The 23,267-nt window shown below is 47.2% G+C and overlaps 1 protein-coding gene across 33 annotated transcripts in view; it reads left to right on the top strand.

The window, feature by feature from the left end:
* LOC139361223 (disco-interacting protein 2 homolog C-like) overlaps nucleotides 1-23,267 on the top strand; it is a 173,525-nt gene that overhangs the window by 130,328 nt on the left and 19,930 nt on the right. For 26 of the 33 annotated variants that reach the window (XM_071089769.1, XM_071089768.1, XM_071089771.1 and 23 more), the window contains one exon: nucleotides 798-932. In XM_071089769.1, the coding sequence (XP_070945870.1) occupies nucleotides 798-932 (135 nt within the window). Of the gene's footprint in view, nucleotides 1-797; nucleotides 9,801-11,091; nucleotides 11,151-12,361; nucleotides 12,499-23,267 lie in introns of those variants that run through there. The other 7 variants (XR_011618784.1, XR_011618783.1, XM_071089776.1 and 4 more) reach the window with 7 other exon arrangements.

Here is a 23,267-nt window from a genome sequence, read left to right as displayed (position 1 = left end):
CTGATCGCGTTCCGGTAATTTCTAATTGGGCACAAAGATAATCCTCCTAGACTATCTGGAAATTTTCTATAAGTTTGGGAGTTTTTTGGAAAAGCTGTGACAAAATAATGAAACTTGAAGAGCAGAAATATTTTGTGTGGCAAAAGAAGAGAAGTAAAAAGTCAGATGTGCATTTGACCTTCTGAGATAATCAGAAGCCTGTGAATGAGAACTTAGCATCTGTGATCATGTGTGCGTGAGTGTTCTAAGGAGTCCAGGCACAACATAGTCACACTGGCCAACCCCCCCGCCCCGATCCTACATGGTCATAGCCATTACTGTTCCCATTTGATGAAGAAACTGAGGCACGGAGAGCTTTAGGGACATCCCCAAATCCCCAGAAGTTTTCAGAGCTGGGTTTCCATTTCCAGGCCCTGGGCTCCAAAGCGCGAGTAAAGCCCTGGGCTGTGTGGACGGTGGCCGACAGGAAACGGGACCCTTCCATGAACACACACACGCTTCCTGGCGCCCTGCCATTGCCGGTCTAACGTTATTCTAGTTAAAATGCCGCTGACGTGGCTCCTGTTAGGAAATTGAGGTTTCACCGAACTCTACTCCATTTTCGGCAACATGAGTTATGCTGGGGTCCCCCTTTGTGCCAGATGTTTGTGGCAGACGTGGCTGAGATCGGCTTTGGCTTCTCACGGCACCCCCACGGTGAGCGTCTGCGCTCCCGTCTCTTCCTGAGCTATGGCTTGCTCAACCTGCAGAGCAAACGCCACAACCACCAGAAACACTCATGATGTGCTTCTTTACAGATAATCATTCTGCACCTCCTGACGTAACCACGTACACCTCAGAGCACTCCATACAGATGGAGCGACCACAGGGTTCCACGGGGTCCCGGACAGCGCCCAAGTACTGCAACGCCGAGCTCATGGAGACCGGGGATGGTATGTCCCAAAGCAGAGATGCGTTTTTTTCTGGGAAACGGTTTGTGCTGATGTCCCGTTCTGTGCCCGTGACTGGGTGTGTTTCTTCCTGGGGTGCAATCTGCTGCCATTTTATCTGCTGAATAACGAACAGTGGTTCAGCAACTGAGAAATTCTTGTTCAGGTGTTAAGACCGTGAACAGTCACTTAGAAGGGCAAGATGAAGTTAAATGTACAACAGAATTACTGTTAGATGGGCCGATATGTTGCTTTAGACTTCGGAGGAAAGAGGGTCTTTTTATCCATGTTGGACAGAGATGTCAGCGACTTGGTAACAGGCTGCGGCCCAGGGCTGCTTCTTCCTTCCTGTGGCCTGGTCTTGGTATGTTCTGATTACAGCGGCGGTTTGTATCACCTAGCCGCTGTTCTATTTAAGTCTTAGTCCTTCCCCGGGGTCATAAAAGTCAGTGTAGAACCTAGCAGTGAATGAAATACAATGCCCCCGTGTGAAGCCTCATCGAGCAGCCTTGGAATGGCGTAATCTTGTAGTGCACGGGACTCGCAGGCGGACAAGGCGGCCTATCCGAGCCCCAACAGGTAGACACGGAGGACTATCGGAGCCGCAACAGGCACAGTGGACAGGCACAGTGGCCAGGGAGGACAGCGCGGTTTTGTGGATCCACAGGACACTGTGGCGTCCAAGCACGTGCTCCCAGAGGAGAGGACCCTGTGGGAGCTGATGCTGGGAGCTGGCTGAGATTCCAGCGAATAAGACTCCCTGTGACATGCACAGCTGCCATCTGCGCTGCAGCTCCTGATGCCAAGATGGTCGTGCGATAAATGCACAAAGCGCATCTCCAGCAAAAAGCCGCCGAGTGTCCACATCCAGGATATCCACCACGGTGGCTTTTTGGTGTTAATACGATGAATGTGAGCAGCAGGTGGTCTGCGTCGAGTGTGACTGTGCCACTGCAGTTTTGTTCTCATGTCTTGATGAGCATTGAACGGTTCCTGACGAGGGTAGATAAGGATGCTGTGACCTGAGACTCTGCAGTATTGTAGCTTGAGGAACCAAGGAGTTTTTCTGTCTTGCAAAGCCGTCAGGGAGGATGTTCCAGGCTGGTGACTGCTCCATGAGGTATTCAGAGATCCAGGTTCCTTTCAGACCGCTGCTCTGTGTTCCCACGGACACGGCTGTCCTTGCTGTGGTTGGGACTGGGTGATTGCCACGCTGGCAGGGGTAGGCTTAAGGTGAGAGTGGCTAGGATTTACCTAATCTACATAATGACAGGGAGCCTGGGAGTAAAGTGTAGCCATGGCCTGGAGGATGGATGATGGATGTTGGTGAACGACTGTCTGCACTCACCTCAGCTGGCCGAGGGATGGGAAGGACGACTGATGATGCCGTTCAATGGTACCTGGTTCTTTCAGATTTGACTTCCTTATGGATTTTCTGCTGTAAAGAGGAGAGAGCCTGTGGTTCTAGGCCAAGCATCTCACTCATCTCATAACATCTTGTATCCCTTAGCCAACATTTTTGTCAAGTTTCAGAAGTCCTATCAAACTGGCAAGCATTTCTCAGTTTGGTTTAACCATTGGATTTTATATCTGTGTCTGCATCTCTATTTTACATCTATGTGGTTATTTGACACTCTGTAGTACATTTGTAATAGGTTCTATTTGGTGGAAGTTACTCTCAACAAACCCTTGCTGCTACTTGAATTTTCAAGGTTGCAAGTAGAAAGGAGAGAATAAAAACCACATCTTCTCTAATTTTAAAATTTGTTGTTCCTCAAATCACACCAGAAGTACAAATATTACAAATTATAAAAGCAGTCAGAATCAAGGTTAAGAGATTTCTGGGTGATTCTGGCTAATCAGCAGTATTTGCTGAGGTGTGTGCAGCAGAGCAACATGCCAAGAAGCCCGGGACGGGGAAGAGTTGGGAGGCCAGGCTGTGACTTCAGAGGTGCTGTTGCCTCAGGAAGAGGAGCTAGATGCAGAGAGGATAAATGACCACAGGTGTGACCACCGCCGTCCTTGCCGCGGTACGGGGGCCTTTGTATGGGGCCCTTTGTGAGCTGAGTTATGAACCAGATGAAGGCTGTGCAGGCGTGTGAGAATCCAGGCCAGACTCGACGGGTGGAGGCTTGGCAGAGGTGAGGGGCCAGACAGCCTCGCTAAATGTGCAGTGGCTCACTGCAGACAGTGCCCATCAGTCGCCGGACAGACCGGCTTGAACTTCAGCCCCCATGGCAGCTGCCTTTACCTGTCTGCCTCCACCTTCTGAGGCCTAGAGGCGTCGCAAATGTGTGGTTTTTAAACAGATTTGGATGAGTTGTTTTCTGCACAACACACTTTGACAGACGGAGGCTGGTTCTCCACAGTGGCCCCAGGGACTTGGCAGGGACTGGTGGGACAGAGCCTCAGAGCACAGCACCAGCTCCCTGGGAGAAGACGGTGCCCGTGGGACGGAAGAAAGAAGAGGCACACAGTGCTGAGGCGTGAACTCTAGTTTGCTCTTAGACATGACACACATGCCTTCTGGAAGTTTGCATGAAGCACTGCTAAAGCCACCAGTGCGGATAGGTCCTTAGATCAGGAGACCCAGAACACAGTTGTATTTGAAATCCTTCACATGCTGCAGTCTCTTCAAAGAGGACTACAAGTCATCTCTAATAACGTTGTAAAATTAATTTTTTATTAAGTGCCATGGCTTTTTTTTTTTTTTTTTTGTGGGGTAGGGCCGGTGTGTGACAGTAAAACAACAGACGCAGTGACACAGCTGGTGGGTGTTGGCTCTGGGCCCCAGTTGGGCAGTTGTATGAAAAGAAACCGAAAAGTCTCTACAGTGGTATGAACCGAAACACCTGGATTATGTGTTTTCATGTATTTGACATAAATGTGCACATTTGTACGCTAAACGCACATTTTTCTATATGTAATAAAATTCACACCTTTAAATAGTTAACATATATTTTATTTTAGGACCTCCCCCACGATGTGAGGACTAATAGCCACCCCCTCTCCCCCCCGAATATTAAGAGCCACATCGCAGGGCGGTGAGGCACCCCTCGCGAGGTGGGGACTAATCGCCACCCCCTCTCCCCCTCTGGCTATTAGGAGTCACCTCGCAGGGGGGTGAGGCACCCCCACAAGGTGGGGACTAATAGCCACCCCTTCTCCTCCCGCTGGCTATTAGGGGCCATGGTGGACTCACAGCCTGTTTATGATATTGTGAGTAATATCATCTCCCTCTCTGGAAATTATGAACTCTTTCACAGATGGGTGTATACCCTCAGTGTGTACACCGTCAGAGGGTGTACACCCGTCTGTATTGGGAGTAATATCCTCTTCCTCCCTGAATGTTAAGAAGAATATCCCAGGACTGTTTGTACTCCCTGCATTATTGGGTGTCATATCTTCCTCTCCCACGTGGAAATTAGAAACAATATCACTGGGGGCATGTACACCTTCTGTAATATTTAAAGTAATATCATCCCCTTCCCTCCAGGATCATGGGAACAATATCCCTGGGGAGTGTACACTTTCTGCCATATATGTCATAATATCATCCCTCCCGCCTTGAAACATTATGAAGGACCATCTCACACGGGGTGTACAACCCTTGGTGCGATATTGGGAATGCAATTATTCTCTTTTCCCCCGGCATATTTGGAAAAATATCAGAGTGAGTGTACCCCTCCTGCCATATGAGGATTACTATCCTCTTCTTCCTTTCTGGATATTAGAAAGAATATCACACGTGGGTTTGCACTTTCTTCGATATCTGGAGTCATGTCATCCTCTCTTGTTTTGAATGGCAAGAACAGTGCCTTGGGGGGGATGTACACACCCTGTCATATTGGGAGTAATATTGCACTCTCCCCTCCTTGATAATTAGGAACAACATCCCATGCTCTCTGTCCCTGGATATTAAGAACAACATCACAGGTAGGTGTACACCCCCTGCGGTATTAGGAGTAATATGATTAATTATTAAACATCCATGATCGATATTAACAATTATCAATGATACTATTAATAGGATACTGTTATGGATAATTATTTTAAATATATGATTATGCATGCTTAAAATAATTGCTAATATTGTTATTTTATTACCAGCATCACTTAATATTGATTTAAGTAACAATTGCTGATATCATTATTTTATTAGTAGTGATATTACTACTGATTATTAATGCTAATCGTTAACATTTTTAACTATTTTACTATCTTTATTGTGATTATTAATGTCGATGATTACTCTTAATTTTTCTTATATTTATTAATATTAATAATTAATAGACTTGTTCCTGATATCCAGCGGGGAGGGGATGATATCACTCCCAATATCGAAGAAAGTGTACACCCCACTATGATGTTATTCCTAACAGCCAGGGGGTAGAGGATGACATTATTGAAACTATGGCAGTGGGTGTACCTCCCTTCGGTCGTCTTGTTCCTTATATCCTGGGTGGGAGAGGATGATACAACTCCCAATATCGAAGGGGGCGTAGACCTCCCCCGTGATATTGTCCCTAACATCCAAAGGTGGAGAGGATGATATTTCTTCTGATTTTACAGGGGGTGTACACCACCCCTATGATATGGTTCCTAATATCCAGGGGGCGAGAGGATGATATTAGTCTCCATATTGCAGGAGGTGTACACTCCCTAGTGATATTGTTCCTAGTATCCAGGGAGGGAGAGGACGATATCACTCCCAGTATCGCAGGGGGTGTACACCTCCTTGTGATATGGTTCCCTATATCCTGGGAGGGAGACGATGATACTAGTGGCAAAATCGCAGAGGGTGTACACACCCACTGTGATATTGTTCCAAATATCCAGAGGGAGAGAAAATGATATGACTCCCAATATCACAGGGGGTGTACATCCTCCTGTGATATTGTTTCTTATATTCAGGGGGAGAGGATGATATTACTCCCAATATCGCAGAGGTTGTACACACCTCCTGCGATATTGTTCCTAATATCCCGAAGGGGAGAGCATATTACTCTCAATATGGCAGTGGGTGGTACACCTCCATTGTAATATTGTTCTTAATATCCATGATGGGAGAGGATATGACTCCCAATATCGCAAGAAATGTACGGCCGCCTGTGATAGAGTTCCTAACATCTAGGTGGGGAGAGGATGATATTACTGCCCATATCGCAAGAGTTGTAAAACCCCTTCGATATTTTGCATACAGTCCTGAGGGGAGAGGATATTATTCCCGATAGCGGAGAAGGTATACACCCCCCTGTGACACTATGCTTAATATCCGCATTGGGAGACGATGACGTTACACCCAATATCACAGGGGATGTACACCCACCCTGGGATATTGTTCCTTATATTGAGAGGGGGAGAAGATGCTATTGCTCCCAGTGACGCAGGGGCTGTGGCTGTACACCCCTCCTGTGATATTGTTCTTAATATCCTAGGGAAGAGAGGATGGTACTACACCCAATATCTCATGGGCTGTACGGTGTCCGCTCAGAGATGTGTGGGGCTCTCTTACACAAGTAACTCCTTCTCTAACTTTAGCCACATGCTGGTCATCCAGGGGCCTCCTAAAATCCAGGAGTATAAAAACCAGTGGAATTTCTGAGAACCAAAGATGGCGCATGGCTCTGGTTGGGCTGCCACAGGCAGTTTTGTGAAAAGACAGAGATGTATTTCTCATAGTCCTGGAGTCTGGAGGTCCAAGGTCAAGGTGGGTTCAGGACTGGCTCCTCCTAAGGCATCTCTCCTTGACTGTCAGATGGCATCTTCTCTTGTGTCCTCGTGCGGTTGTCCCTCAATAGATGTCTGTGTCCTGATCTCTTCTTACAAGGGCATCAGTTCTAATGACTTCGTTACCTTCATCACCTCTTTAAAAGGCCTATCTCCACATACAGACACATTCTGAGGTCCTTGGTTAGGACTACAACCTGGGAATATTGGGGTATGCAATTAAACCTGAAGCAGATGGGGTCTTATAACCTGTGTCACCCAAGCTCATGCCAGAGCCCCATGAGGAAGCCCCAGGTCCCCCCTTTGATATGGTTTAGCTGTGTCCCCACCAAAATCCCGTCTTAAATTCTCATGTGTTGTGGGAGGATGGAAGTGATAATTTGACAGCAGAGAAGACAGTTGCTGCCAGGGAGGGGAGAGGGGACTCCAGACCTCCGAAGGTTGGAGGGTCCCAGGCCCTGGGCAGAGCAGGCAGCCCCACCCCTGTGACACCCCTGAGGATGGCTCAGGAGTCGGAAAAGGTGGAATCATATGTAGAGGCTGGTTGGGGAGATAGGAAGTTGTTGAATGAGTTTTTAAATGTTTCCATCAAAATTCTTACTGCACCCTTGGTGTTGGTGGGGACCAGTGGCTTCTCCATGTGCCTGGCTTCTTCCTGGCTCTGACTCTGGGAGCCTGGCCTGGCCTAGGGCTGCTGGTTGGATTCATTGCTGGCAGCAGGTAGAAGGTGGAGGAGGGAGAGGAGCTGTCCTCAGTCCTCTCTTACTCATGCCTGTCCACGTTAGCAGCCCCTCCCCAGGCATCCCTTGCCCATAATCTGGGGAGTGCTATTCTCACTTCCCTTGGGCCCTGCCCACCGATCTCCAAAGAATCCCGTCAGTGACTCCTTTTAATCACCTCTTTGCCTGTGACAAAGTCTTCTGGGACCTCCTGACTGATACAAGGGGAAGCCTGGCTATCTGTGCAACTTGTAAAAGTGAAGTGAGTCATTCACACTGGCATGTATCTACAAGTCACACAGCTTTGCAACTGGAGTGACTTTAAGCTCATCTAACCAAACCTTCCATGACAGATGAGGACACCCAGAATCATAGGATAGAAGTGACTTGCTCCCATCTGGGTCCGCCACGCTGAGACTCAAGCGCAGAGTCTAGCAAAGCACACTTCGTCCTCCCTTAGAAGGAAGATCCTACCCGCACGGCTTACCTCCAGCTACCCTAGGTCCCCCCACTCTCCCTTAGAGGGAAGTTCCTGCCAGCATGGCTCACCTCTACCTACTCTAGGTCTCCCCCACCCTCCCTTAGAAGGAAGGTCCTGCCAGTATGGCTCACCTCCACGTACCCTAGGTCTCCCCACCCTCCCTTAGAAGGAAGGTCCTGCCAGCATGGCTCACCTCCACCTACTCTGGGTTTCTCCCAACCTCCCTTAGAAGGAAGGTCTTAGAAGGCAGCACGGTTCACCCTCTCCTAACCTAGGTCTCCCCCACCCTCAGAGGGGAGTCTTTGGGTCAGTCACAAGACTACTCCGGACATCTGTAAGAACAAATGGTTTCCAGCACAGTCCTTTCCTGGGGTCTGCATTTTCCCTCTGGGATGCTTGGAAGTTGAAGGGGTCAGGCAATTCAAGTTCTCCCTGGTATCTCAGGGGCCACTGACACACAGGAAAATGTGCTGCTCTGCTCGCTGTTTGACTTTGATGGATGCAAATTTGTTCTAAATGAGCCTGACATTCATTAGCATGTAAACATATGTTACTGGTGGCGGCTCGCAGGGCCACATGCTGATGGATTTTATGGGCTGCCCCCGCCGGACATCACCAGGCTGCCTGGGTCTGTGCTGCTTCTGGCTAAGGCTCCAGATGTTTTGGTGCACTGTGAAGTAGACATTTTCGCTACAGGGTTATGTTTTTTTCCAAAAAAGAAACACAGACAAATCTGTGAAAAGAACTTGAGTTTATGCGCCGATCTACTGGAAGGAGACTCTTAGAATGTCAGCTGCTCAGTGTCTGCTTTGACTCCCGGGCAGTTCTCTCTGTCCTGTGGCTCAGATTCTATGGGGCTGAATTATACATTTGATTCCAGTTCTGCTCAATATTTCCCCACAAGTAGTGCTGTGGATGCGACTGATGCCTTTAGAGATATCTGCAGCAGGAACAGTGCAGAGAATACAACACGCCATGCTAAAATATTTTGAGCTGAAAGCAATTAAGAAGCGCTCTGGCCTTCCCTCTAGTTTCTGAAAAGCACACAACATAATCATATTATACAAAGACAAAAGTGCCCTTTCTCCCCTCTCTGCCAGAAAGGACGCAGCTCAATCTCTGTAGACAACTTCAGACCCTTATTCAGGAAACAGCACCAGAGGAATTTACACAAAAATCTATCATTTATTGGCCTTCCCACAATTTGTTGCCCCCAATGACCCAAAGTCCTTTTACTTTGTCTTGGCACTTCTAGAAACATTTATTATCCTTGTTGAAGATGTTATATAAAAGAAAGGTCTGAGCTGTCTCTTTGAGATTCCCTCATTCCCTGTGTATCTCTCATGTATATATGAAATATACATGCTAATAAACCTCCGCTTGCTTTTTTGGGGGTTCATCTGTCTTTTGTTATAGGAACCCCAACCAATGAAGCTAAGATGGGTGGAAGAAAAGATTACATTTTTCTCCCCTGTAGTAGCATTATTCTAGCAATAGCATTATTATTATTTTTTTTTTGGTAGATTTCTGTTGAATACACACACACACACACACACACACACACACACACACACACACACAGAGCAATGTAAAAAGAAAGAAGTGTGGGGAGTTCTGATGAAATTTTAGGTCCCAGAGATACCTAAATATGTTGAGAAGTTGTCTTTAAACATTGATTTTTTTCCCACATTTATTCTCATATTTTTGATATTTTTTTCTTCTGAGATACCATTTCTAGATTGTTTTCTCTACATTTCCTTGCAAGTCCGAGAGAGTATGCTGGTTAGTAGTGTGTCCAATGCACTACCTCTGTCCTTGTCAGTAAAGAAATGTAGAAATTGAGAGGGATGTGAGAGTCACGCTACACAGAGATGGAAACACAGATAGGAGGTAAGTAAAAACACGTGAAAACCCAGCATTTCTGGAACTCTCACCTACTCCTGTGCCGATATTCATCCTTCAGCTCTGCCTCCGTTCTTCCTTTCTTTTCTCATGCTATGGGGTCTGCTTTGGAGACGTTATCTACTTTCATTCTTCCAAAGTCAAGCTTCTAGCTTTGGTTGGAACTGCAGACCCATTTACTCATTCAGCAAATACTTTCTAAGCACATGGATAGTCACTGAGAATACCGTGGTTCACCAACATGACCGTGGCCCCTGCTCTCACGAACCTGCAGCCTGATGGGGAGAATGGGCACTAATAAGACAATCACTCTAATGGGTTTCTGATGAAGAATTCAGGAAAGCACACCAAAGAAAGGGAAGCGGGGTTCTCTAAATTTATGCTGTAAAAGAATCTGGCGTATCTTGGGATGAGAGGTAGAAAACCGATGCATTCTGGAAGGTATGATCCCCTTGCAGTCTGGAGAGAAGTAGAGGTTGATTGTTGAGGGCGGTGGAGTGTAGGGACACCACGGTCTAAACAGAGATGGGGGTGCTGCAGAATGCCTCTTGCAGCAGGAAACAGGCACGTGCAAGGAAGTAAGCACGGGAGAAAGTGGCACAAGGCAAGAATGAAGGCAGGCAGGCAGGGGCTGGGAGATGATGGTAGATGCTTTATTCTCTTAATAACAGCAACAGGATGCTGTTGAAAGCACTTGAGGGAGGTGGGGAAGTGGGTATGACATGTTTTGTGTTTGTAAAATTATCACATTGTCTTACCAAACTATACTCCCTATTTTTTAAATTTTACTTTAAGTTCTTGGATACATGTGCAGGTCTATTACATAGGTATACATGTGCCATGGTGGTTTGCTGCCCCTGTCAACCCATCATCTAGGTTTTAAGCCCTGCATGCATGAGGTATTTGTCCTAATGCTCTCCCTCCTCTTGCCTCCAACCCCCAACAGGCCCCCGTGTGTGTCGTTCCCCTCCCCGTGTCCATGTGATCTCATTGTTCAACTCCCACTTATGAGTGAGAGCATGTGGTGTTTGGTTTTCTGTTCCTCTTTTAGTTTAGTTTGCTGAGAATGATGGCTTCCAGCTTCATCCATGTCCCTGCAAAGGACAGGAACCCATTCTTTTTTATGGTTGCATAGTATTCCGTGGTATATACGTGCCACATTTTGTGTATCCAGTGTATCATTGATGGGCACGAGATATCCTCTTAACATGTGATCCAGCTATTGCACTGTTCAGTATTTATCCAAAGGAGTTGAAAACTTGTGTTCACAGAAAAACCTGCACACGGACATTTATAGAAGCTTTAATCATAATTGCTAATTTTATTGCAGCTTTATTCATAATTGCTCAAACTTGGAGGCAACGAAGAAACCAAAATGTTCTTCACTAGGTGAGTGGATAAATAACCTGTGATATATCCAAACAATGGCATATTCTTCAGCACTGAAAGGAAGTGAGCTGTCAAGCCATGAAAAGACACTTAGGAACTTTAAACATGCACGGCTACACAAAAGAGACCCATCAGAAAAGACTAAAGGACATTCAGAAAAAGGCCAGACTATGGAGTGAAACTATCCGTGGTTCCCAGGTGTTGGGAAGAGGGAGAGATGATGAGGTGGAACATGGAAATTTTTAGGATTTTAGTGCAACTGCTCTGTACGATGCTATCATGGTGGATACATGTCATGACACCTTTGTTCAAACCCATAGAACCAGCACCAAGACGGAGCCCTCATGTAAACTGTGGACTCTGGGTGACAATATGTCAACGTCGGTTCTTCAATTGTTACAAACGCTCCCTCTGGGCAGGAGAGTTTTTAGTGGGGGAGGCTGTGCACGTGGGGGAAGGGAAGGCATATAGAAGGACTCTCTGCACCTTTCCCTCAATTTTTCTGTGAAGGTGAAACTGCCTAAAAGATAGTGTATTTTTTAAAAATAAAGGAAAAAAAGGAAACAAAAAGTCCTCACGAAAATCAAATGAGAAAATGATCACACTGGGTGCTTCAGGTCAAAATGGAAGAACAGGGGCTGTATTTACCATCCCACCTGATGACTTTTTCCTCACTGCTTTTCAGCATTTTTTTGGAGTCTAGTCAGTGCAATAAGGCAAGTTAAAATATATAAAATGCACCCTTATTAGAAAAGATTTAAAACTATCTGGATCTGCAGGTGACGTGATCACCTGTGTGGAAAATCTCCTGAAATCACAAAAAGCCACTAAAACTAATAATAATAAATTACTTACTAATAAGTGAGTTTGGAAAGCTTGCAAGATACAAGCTAAACACATAAGCAATATCTCTTTATACACTGGCAAAGAAATAATTGGAAATGGAAATTTACAAAGCAATATTATAGCACATCAAAACATGAAATACCTCAGACTAAATCTGACAAAAGATGTGTAAGATCTATACACTGAAAAGCAGGCAGTGATGTTGAAATAAATTAAAGAACTAAATAAATGAAGTGATATATTGTGTCCATGGATCAGCAGGCTCAATATTGTTAAGATGTCAGTTCTGCGCTTGTGGATCAGAGGTTTAATGCAATTCCAATCAAAATCACAGCATGATTTTTATTTTTATTTTTATTTTTCAGTAGAAATGAACTAGCGGATTCCAAAATGTGTCTGGAAATTTAAAGAACCCAACAGAGCTAAGACAACTTGGAATAAAACGGTGGAGGACTTACCTGAACTACCAAGATAGTGTGGTATTGGTATAATAAGAGAAAACTGGGTTAATGAAACCTCCTAGAGGGTCTAGTAATAATCTCACAAACATGTTACATATACGTAGTAGATTTTTGAATAAAGGTTCAAAGACATCAAATTAGAGAAAGGACGATAATGATAGAAGGATTAAATACCGTAGGCCAAAAAGAGAAAAAAGAGCTCCTGTTAAATATCTTCACATTGTTGTCACTCATGCAATTCAATTCACATTTTGTGTGTCTAAAAGTTGAGCAGACTTCTTCATTCTCTTTCCCCAATTCACTCCACAGAGATGCTGATGTCTTTCAGTGGAACTTGGAAGTTTGCTCTTCTTCTTAAAATGACTCTCTTAGATACTGTTTATGCAAGAAGTTGTGGGACTGTAACTTACAAATACTGTTCTAAACCTTGGAATCACACGTTCCCCTTTTTCTCTACTTATCGTTTCTAGTAAGTTTCCCATTTCCTCTTTCTCCTTCATATTTACACTGCATTCCTTTTAGTTCAGGCTTTTGTTACCCCACTTGATCTCTTGATGTGGTCACCTGAATGCCCTTCGTGTCACAGCCTCCTGGAATCCTTCCTTCATGACCCTGCAGAACTGCCCTCCAGACCCGCAGGTGTGACCCGGAATCAAGGATCTCAAAGCCGAGTGGGATCTGAGAGGCTATCTAGACCAATCCTCCATTACAGACGTAAACCTTTTGATGACTTCACTTCAGAGCCCAAAATATTTGCACTGCAGGCAGAATCACCTAAATCACTTAATGTGATGTTCAGTCTTCCCGTGGTATCTTCCTCTCTGCATCTCCCTACTTTCGGTCAGCCATTTCTCACTCATGACACCGAACCCTTCATTCACATCACATTATTGTTCTTCTCCACACACACACACACACACACTTGTTTTCTGCCTGGGTTTTTTGTTATATTATTCCCTCTGCTGGAACTACCATTTTCCAAGATCTGACTACAGAATTTTAACGTATTCCTCAGAATGACTCACATATCACATATTCGACCAAATGGCTGCAGATTCTGTCACCTCCTCTCTTGTCCTATGGCAACATGGAGACTCTTCTTCTCTTAGCCAATAGGATTTATCATGGTCCTTCTTTATCTTAACAATAGTTTAGCAGGACTGAGAACTGGGAAGTAGATTTTTCTCCCAGGGGTGAGCACTGTCTTAGTTTAGCAGATCTCCCTGGGTCTCCACTCTGGTTGTAGAAAAGCAGCCCATAGGGCATGGTGGGGAGGAGAAGAAGGGGAATTAAGCTGTGGTGCATGAAGATGGACAGTTGTGACCCGTACTCCGGGGTTGGGAGTTGAGGCCACTAGGAAGGAGAAGCTGTAAGGATGAAGACGAGGCATAAAAAGTGATGCAGGCCGGGTACGGTGACTCATGCCTGTAATCCCAACACTTTGGGAAGCCAACGTGGATGGATCACGAGGTCAAGAGTTCAAGACCCGTCTGACCAATATTGTGAAACCCTGTCTCTACCAAAAATACAAAAATTAGCTCGGTGTGGTGGCACATACCTGTAGTCCAGCTACGCGGGAGGCTGAGGCAGGAGAATCACTTGAACCCAGGAGATGGAGGTTGCAGTGAGCCAAGATCATGACACTGCACTCCAGCCTGAGTGACAGAGCGAGACTCCATCTCAGAGAAAAGAAGTGATGCATAGTAACAAGACTGCCCGAGGAGAAAAGGAAATCAGCAACCTTCTCCAGGGTGGGATAGCTGAAGACCCTTTAAGAACAAAGGTGTCTACTTTCCTTCTTAGGATGCTCTATCGTGATTTAATGAACCCCTCACAATCTACTGTATTCAGTATTTGGCATGAGTCAATTTAGGGGAATTCTAGAAAACATAGCTGGCTGTTATCAGGTTAATGTAGATTGGGAGGAAGGGAAAAACCCCAGGAGCCACGTAGGAAGGACAATACGTGAAAACAGAAGAAACTTGGAGTCAGTTCACCCTTCAAACAAAATCCAGTTTCCAGAAGACATTGTGAGGGCTGCTGGGTCTTCCTCACCTGCAGATGGGGGATTCCAGATACTTATACTTGAATCTCACAGGATGGGGTGATCACCACCTGCTCTCAAATGGGATGAGTTACAATATCTTCTATCGGGAGGCAGTAAATAAGAGGTTAGGTACACGTCTGTAGTCATCACAATTCTGTCAAGATTGCTATTTTTACTTCCATGTCATAGATGGAGAGCATGATGCTTGTGGAAATGATTTGCTCAGGGTCTCACCATCAAAAGTGGCAGAGGAAAGATTCCAACATGTTTTAAAAGCTGCAAACTGAGCCGACTCCCATCCATGCTGTCATACCGACTGAGATTTCAATCCTCCTGAAGGCAGGAAACTTATTCCATTTGCTTTTATACTCTCCATAACACTAATGAGCAAGTTTTGCTCAAAGTAACACGGAATATTTTGCTGACTCAAGGGGTAAGAGAAGAGACTTAAATGACACCATCACAAGTCAACATTCAAGGAACAGAGACATTTAGCATTAGCTGTCTCAGTCAAATCAACAAACATGCACATTTATCCTTTACATGGGAGTAAGACAGCAAACACAATTGAAAAAATGAGCCAAGTGTAAAAAAAATGTGTCACAAAGGGATGGATTTAGACAGGAGAGCAGTGAAGTAGGTTATAAAATGGTCAGCATAATCCATTTTAATGAATTATTAGCTGAAACATGCAAAGCATTTAGGATTTCTGGGAGAAGTGTACAAACACACCAAATGTTTGTCCGACATTTTCTTCACTGCTTCTGTCTTTCCACAGGGCTAGAGATGATGTTGACCAACGGCCTTGGGAGGAGAGGTTGCAGCTGAGCCCACACCCTCTCAAACTCCTTCAGACTGTTTCTGTTTTTGTAGACTACTTTACCATTAACAACAAATCCTAAGATTTAATCAGTACAGCAGTCATTGGCCAGAGTTCAAATTTCTGATTTGAAGGAATCTGCACTCTGCCTGCCAGGATCGACTATTAATGGCTTCGTCCAGAGAGGAGCTATGTCTTTGCTCACTACAGAACAGTATTGAGGCTTCGAAAGGGGTATTTTGCTGGTCACCTCCTGGTCATCCTTCTGCTCACCAAGAGCAGATACTGTTCTCAGCCCCTTACATTTACAAGGTCGTTTAATTCTCACATAGCCCTTTCAGATAGATGCGACTATTACCCCCCTTTTACAGAGGAGGAAACCGAGAGGCAGAGGACATAGGTGAATTGTCCCAGATCACAGAGCTGGCTATGGAGCTGGGACTTGCACCCGGCCAGCCTGGCTCCAGAGTTCACTGCCCTCCTCCTGTACAGCACGTGTGACCTGCAGTAATCACCGCCCAAACAGGCAGGCACTGCGGATAGCCAAGCACACCTCTTCCGACTTCAGCACGGAGGAAGGTTCGTTTTCATTCTGGTGTTCAGCTCAGTTAGGACTGTTTTTATCACAAGGACGCACAACCCAGAAAGCTCAGTCACGTGCCGTTGCCTTCTACGGTCATGGTTTTCTACTTTTTGGCCCCATTTTCCTGAGGACTTGGCCTGCTGGGACGTGAATGATGCGTTACTACTGTAGAGACAGAGGTTCAGGTCTAGTGGCACAAACAGCGACAGACCCCATGAAAATGCGGGCGCGGCCCCTCCATCCCAACAGCCTGGATGGCTGCTCCATTCTGCTCCCATCACACACGTCCCCACCCAGCCACGCCCCTTCTCCTTTTCCCTACTGGATTCATCAAATCAAACCTCACTGTCCTTGGCAAATGTACAATTAATTTACTTACTGCCCAGAACAAAAGCGCACTTCCAGTTAACATGACACCCCTGCTGTAATAGAACAGCCTTAATTCAGACATGATGCAGGAGGGCCGTCCTGGAATCGGCAGCTGTTTTCTGGGGAAAGCCTCTGTCCCACCTGAGTCCCACCTGAGCCCGACACTTGTGCCACACTATCCCCATGGTGTCTGAAAGCTCCATGAAGACAGGGTCACTCTGACCCCTTCACACCCACAACGCCAAAGAGGAGCAGGTGTTCAGGAAAAGTCTCCTGCTAGTGCTGAAGACAGGAATACTTCCTCGTGGTGCCCAGAATGTCAGGAGAAAACAAAGCACCATGTGGACACCTTCCAGGTGAATTTTGGAACGACTGTACCGCATGCCAGTCATCCTTTTACAGAACAAAACCAATACCGGAAAACATGTGTCGCCCGCAGAGAGATGGTCCGTTTGACGGCTTACAAACACACCTACGTTACACTGAATTTGCCTCAAGCCACCGTCTCTGTGCTAATGTAAAAAGTCTCCATAATTAACTACTAGCCTTTTTCATCTGGTGCTTTTTAACAAGCAAGACAGTCCTGTAACACTCAGGCATTGTTGAAAACGTCAAATGGAAGCCTAGAAACCTCTTCCGTGCAGCTTCACTGCAAAGTATTTTGACGTGAGCCAAATCGTGCTATTCCTACATCTCCACAGGAAACTCAAGGCTTCATCAAGGAAATGCAGCATGATTTCTGCTAGGCACAGAAATTGTTGGGGGGGGGGCATGAGGTTGAGGGAACATTACATAGAAACCAACCCCGATAATCACCTGCATGAGAGCCACACTGGCCGGCAAGCCCCGGTCGGCTCAGTCTCCGCACAATCACAGGCGTGAGTCCTGGAGGGCAGACACCTGGCACTGCTGACCACCCCAAGGTCGTGGCCTCTGCCCCTTCTCTGCTGCCCATCAGTTCCAAGCTTCTGGCAACACCGCCTGCTGCCCCCACTGCCTCATCGACTCTTCGTGAAAAGCAAATGTTGTCAGGATAGCTTATGAGTACATTTGCCAGGAAAGCAGCTCCGATTGACGCTGAAACCCCCTTCTCACACCCCTGGCAGCTCCCTTGCCCCCGATGTGCACATGCTTGCAGCTCTGACCTTGCTCAGTGTCCACACAGGCTCTGTCCCCTGGAGAGCCAAAGGCAGACTCAATGTTGAGTCAGAAATACACAAAGAGGGTGACGATTACGAACTGCCTGCCCCCCAAAACACAGGTTGAAATCCTCACCCTCAATGTGATGCTGTCAGGAGGTCTTTGGGAGGTGATGAGTTCCTCAGGCTGGAGACCCTTAAATGGGATTTGTGCCTCACAAAGGGGTCCAGCAAATCCCTCACCCTCCCATTGTATCAGGGCCAGAGAGAAGGTATGTGCCAACCAGGAAGGAGCCCACACCAGAACCCACCCAATAGCACCCTGATCCTGCCTTCCAGCCTCTAGAACTGTGAGAAACAAATTCCTGTTGTTCATAAGCCACTCAGTCAATGGTGTTTCGTTACAGCAGCCTGAGCTGCCTGAGATGACGATGCTCACCGTCCTAAAGAAAAGGCTACTCCCCTCTCCCAGAAAGAGGGGTTTAATTAAAATCCCTGTCTCTCCTCGCGGCCACCACAGATCTCACTTCCCCACCCCAAAAGCCAGCAGTTGCTAGGATTAAAGGAAAATGAGGATTGTTTTAGACCAGCCCCTCCATATCGGTCTGAAGCCTGTAACTTTGCCCACTTCCACGGTGGCCGTGTCACTGCATTGCCCATGTCAGCTCTGTGTCTGCACCGGGTCCCAGGCTCTGCACAGACTCCTCTAGCTGGCCATCCAGCACAGCCATTTCCCCTTCTGCATTGCAGGCTGTCCTTTGATATCGAACTCCCACCTTTCTGCAACCCAAGGCCTTCCGATCCAGACATTCGGGGTAAGCTCAGCCATGTACTGGAGTCGTTGACTCAGGTAACCCAGGCCCAAGACGTTGGCACCAACCGTCTACTGGCTGTGGGATCTGCATAGCTACTAGCTGCCCCAGCCACACCAGGGCCCGGGAGGGGAGGCAGAGGAACCTGTGAAGCTGCCAACAGCCATATGGGAACAGGGGCCCCTGGAAGGAGGAGGATGCTATGGCAGGAAATTCAGAGACAGAAACAAAGAGCCGCAGGGCTGGACAGGTCATGGCCAAAGCCTACACTGCTGAATTTTCCAGGTTTCTGAACTCAATCGCTGACCCACACAGCACATGTTTCCTGAGTGCTGACCCCACGTGGCATTGGATACGGCAATAAAGCAGGACTCCCACCTCCCCCTTCCCCAACACATACACAGGGCCTCCGTCCTGGCGGGAAATCAGGCCTGGGCGCCCAGCTGGCACAGCGAGCCTGGGAAGGGGGCCGTTTCAGACGGACAGTGGGTGCAGCCTTGCCAAAGCCCAGCAGTCACCTGCACTGCCACAGCCAGGCTGAGTCCAGATCAGCCGCACAGAAACCTGACCCGCTCAAGGGCACGGCTAAGCTCATCAGGGACAGACACCGTCTCCTGCTCATCTCCAACACTTTCTCTGCATGTCTAGTTACACACGGACAACGCAGTCTCAGAAGCACATCAGGCCTCCCCCTGCTCCTCTCTGTGGTACCACTGATGGGGAGGGGCCGGTATGGCCGCGAGGTCGCATACCCACAGCCATACCACGCAGGCCTTCGACGATTATTTCTGCCAAAGAACCCTGCTGCGGCTTGGAGCACACCATGGTGGGCGGGAAGCTCCACCCGGAGAAACAGCCATGCTTCTCCCCAGAGCCAACGGAGGGCACCCCCGACCCTGCATTCAGCAGATTGCTTACATTCTGGAAAACATCTGGGTTAATGGGGAACAGTAAAATGAAAAGGTCACACTAGAAAGGTTAGAAGGCTGTGTGAAGTCTCAGGAGGTCCAAAGGTTTCTGAACCAAGACTGCTGCGGTCAACGAGCTTACAGGAAAAGTTTCCACACGGGCCTTCAACAAGCAACACTCAGCAGGGAGGAGCCACGTTCTGCGCAGAACCTCAGAACCAGAACATCGGACACCACAAAGTCACATCAGAGCCAACAGCAACTGAAATACAGCGCTCTCCTAAGATGTGTGCGTCACCTGCAGAAAGTCACCACACATTAAGATGGGGGAAGAAAAGGATAAGGTTAGAAACAAATTTGAAGTAATTTCTGCATACGTAAAATTTCTACTTCCACTGGTTTTCTTTCTGGGAGTAACAACTTTTACATGAGATGCACATCCCCGTTGGAAGGAGTTTGGGTTTTCTGTGGGCAGAGTCAAGGGCTCTCCAAGAAATGTGAACTTTTTCTCACTCACTGAGCCGCGTGCCCTGAGGCCGTCCTGGCCTGCCTGAGCACCTCCCTGCTCTGCCTCCAGCCAGCTCCTTCCAGCACTCACCCCGCTGCTCCCAGAGCCTGCACTGGCCCAGGATCTCCTCTTCTGCTGCTGTCAATGTTCCACTTTAGGGCAAATAAGTTGGAAACTAGAAAGTTATAAAACCCCTTGACTTTTTAAAAATTTGTCTTCTCAGAAAACAATACTAATTCTACTTCCATGGTTTAATATGTTGCCCCCATCTGCATGTTCATGGATATGTGTTTTTATATATTTTTTTTAAATCAGTACTTCTAAAAGTATGCACTGTTGCTACATTCAGTTCAATTACATTTGATGTAAGAAGTTTTAATTTCAGTGAATTCAGGCACTCAAAATTTAAGCCCTCTGACATCTATTAATCAAATGGGAAAATGACAGGTAGATATTACAAAAATCAAGAGAAGTGTTTAATGTAAATCCTGCACTTTCAAATACTTCCACAAATGTAATGTATACATTAGTACATAACCTTGAGCATTTTCACAACTCTTTGCACTCAAATTCCATTCTTAACTTTTATAGATAAATCGACATCCATATGTGATTTTAAGCAGCTCAAACATCAGCTCTTAAAAACAACCAGAAATGCTGCGGGCAAATCCCACCAAGCAGCAAATAACGGAACTGCACCCAACAACCCAGGTACCTCCCCTGAGGCATCTGGAACTTGAGCATTACAAGCAGCCTTTGGTTTCTGAGGCACCCGAGAGTGGGGACTCCCAACTCCCCAAGTCTAAGAAGGCCTCAGCGATAAGGAAAACTGGTCAAAAAGTCATCCCTGCCGGCTCCCTGCCACGGGCTCCTCCCTGCCCGCCCTCAGCCACGTGCTTACAAGGTCTCACTTCCTCTCTGTCCCGCAAAGCCTGACTCCTGATTCCAGCCCTGCCGCTTACTGAGATGTGGCCATGGACGTCAACTGCACCTGTAAGGGGAGAAGCCGGTCAGGATACAGGATCCTGGCCATCCTGGCAGCGCTCAAGCTGATACTGTAACTTGGTAGTGAGTTACTTAATGCAAAGGTTTAACTTTGAAAAATTTAGATATGTGTATTCTAAAAGGGAAATTCTGAACGTAGAACACAGGCCACACCCTCACACTGATGTTGTCTGGCCAGCACTCTTTTGTTTGCCTTTTCAATAGACGTTTTTAAAAGCAGTTTTCCGTTCATAGCAAAATCAAGAGGAAAGTACAGAGAGTCCTCACATATCCTTTCCCAGCACAGGCACAGCCTCCATCATTCTCCTGCCCTCACCAGACCAGCATGTCTGTACGACCGACAGACCCGCATCAACACGGCACCACCACCCACAGTTCACAGCTCACACGAGGACTCGGCCTGCTGCTGCTCACTCTGTGGGTTTCACAGACGTGGAACGGCATGGATCCCCCATGAAAGCCCCACCTGGAGTTGCTGCCCCACCCTACACACCCCCTATGCTCCTCCCATTCATCTCTCCCCTCCCCAACCCCTGACAGCCGCTGATTGTTTGACTGTCTCCACAGCTTTGCCTTTTCCAGACTGTGCTGTAGTTGGACTCAGACAGCAGGCAGCCTTTCCAGATTGGAGTCTCACTTAGCAACATGCGTTTAAGATCCTTCTGTGTCTTTTCATGGCTTAGGGGTCCAGTTCTTTTTAGTGCTGAATAATATCCCAGTATCTGACATACCACAGTTTATCCATTCACCTACTGAAGGGCATCTTGGTTGCTTTCTAGTTTTGGCAATTATAAAGCTGCTGTCAACGTCTGTGTGCACATTTCCGCATGGAAGTAAACTTTCAGCTCCTCCGAGTAAACGTCCAGGACTGTGATTGCTCCTGTGGTCGGAGAGCTAAGTTCCACGGAAAACCGCCACGCTGCCTCCCACAGGAGCTGCCCCACTTCCCCCAGCGATGAGTGAGGGTCCTGATGCCCACACACCCACCAGCACGTGGTGGTGTCGGAGTTCAGGTTTTGGCCAGGCCGATGGGTGCACAGTGACGCCTCGCCCTATGACATAAGACGCGGGTCATGTTTCCACGTGTAGATTTGCCATCTGTGTATCTTCTTTGTTGGGATATCTGTCCAGGTCTTTCGTCCATTTTTAATCAGGTTGTTCATTTTCTTGTTGAGTTTTGAGAGTTCCTTGCACGGTTTGGATAACAGCCTTTATCAGATAAGTCTTTTACAGATGCGTTCTCCCCGTCTGTGGCCTCCCCTCTCATGTCCCTGAGACACTGTTTTTTATTTTAAAAAACACCTCAGACAGAAAATGGACCTTCCAGCCCACCACGTTCTCAGTTTGGCCGTGGTCACCACCCTCCCAGCCCTGGTTCCCACCTTTTCACGATCTGCTGGTCCTATGGGCATCAACCCATACCAAGTCCCTAACATATCTCCAATGATGGCAACGTCAAAGCCGGCAGTTTGCAGGTAGGAAGGAGCCGATGGAGGCCGGAGCAGAATGTGAAGGCCAGCGGATTCATCCCTCGGGGACCGGCAGGCCTCTCAGATATCCCCCGGGTCACCTCCCAAATGAAGTACCTGCTCTGGCCGTGGGCAGGAAGCAGGACCTGGCCCAGATCTCAGCATATTTGACCTGGCACGGCATTTACTGGTGAGCCTCCATAACCGGAAACTCTACTCTCTGGGGAGAATACATTTTCATTATCAAGGCTTTTAGGCTTTTAATTAAGAAACCAAAGAGCAGTGCCTGGAGTGAGGATGCAGGGACTCTGGGTGACCCACACGCTCGTTTCCACCTGGCACAAAGGACCCTGGAGTGAGGGTACAGTGCCTGCTCTGAGTCACCAGCACACTCATCATTTCTACATAAAGAACCCTGTGAGTCTGTCCCAGGACTTTTTAGCCTAGATCTAAAAATTCGCAGCTCAGGAAACCTTCATCATTTTAGGAACCTGAGGGGTGGGCCAGGGGGATCTCACAGATTGTGGTGCTGTCTATGGGGTCATCAAAGTGCAGCTGGGGCTTCCCGCAAGCACTTCAGGGAGGCCGTGCACTGGCCCGAGGCTGATTCCGCCTCCTATCCTCCGTTGTCATGCCCAGCCGTGAGGGGAGCCCCCCACTTCAGGAGCGGTCCCTGGCTCCAGGCCCTAACGTCCATGTCCAGGCCCCTGGTAGGGCAGCTTCTACCCCAGGGAGGCTGGGACTGGAGACAGCCTGGAGCTCTAGGCAATCCTGGCAACCACATGCTTCCCGAAGTGGCTGCAGACAAACTCCTACTTCCAAAACCTGGCACGGGCTGTGTGAGGCCTGGAACGCGGGAGGCGCGATTACCCTCTCATGGTTATCAAGTCACGTCATAGTCTCTTAGACCTATGTGTGACTAGAAGTATACACATTATGGAAGTGTATATAAATGTGAATACAGACACGCTTATTTTCCTTTTATATACCTTACATATATGTGTACACGTGCATATGTATAAAACATGGAAGAAAAAACCATACTTAAGATTTCAAATCTCAGTCGCAAAGGTCTCAGAAGCAAATTATTATTCTTAAATTCTAAACAAAGATGTAACATTTTACATTCTTACAAAACGTTCTCTATTAG

Source organism: Macaca nemestrina, unplaced genomic scaffold (assembly GCF_043159975.1).
Source record: "Macaca nemestrina isolate mMacNem1 unplaced genomic scaffold, mMacNem.hap1 Scaffold_108, whole genome shotgun sequence".
In the NCBI taxonomy this organism is placed as follows: Eukaryota; Metazoa; Chordata; class Mammalia; order Primates; family Cercopithecidae; genus Macaca; species Macaca nemestrina.
The sequence above is the reverse complement of the archived record's forward strand: the minus strand, read 5'-3'. Positions and strand labels throughout refer to the sequence as shown.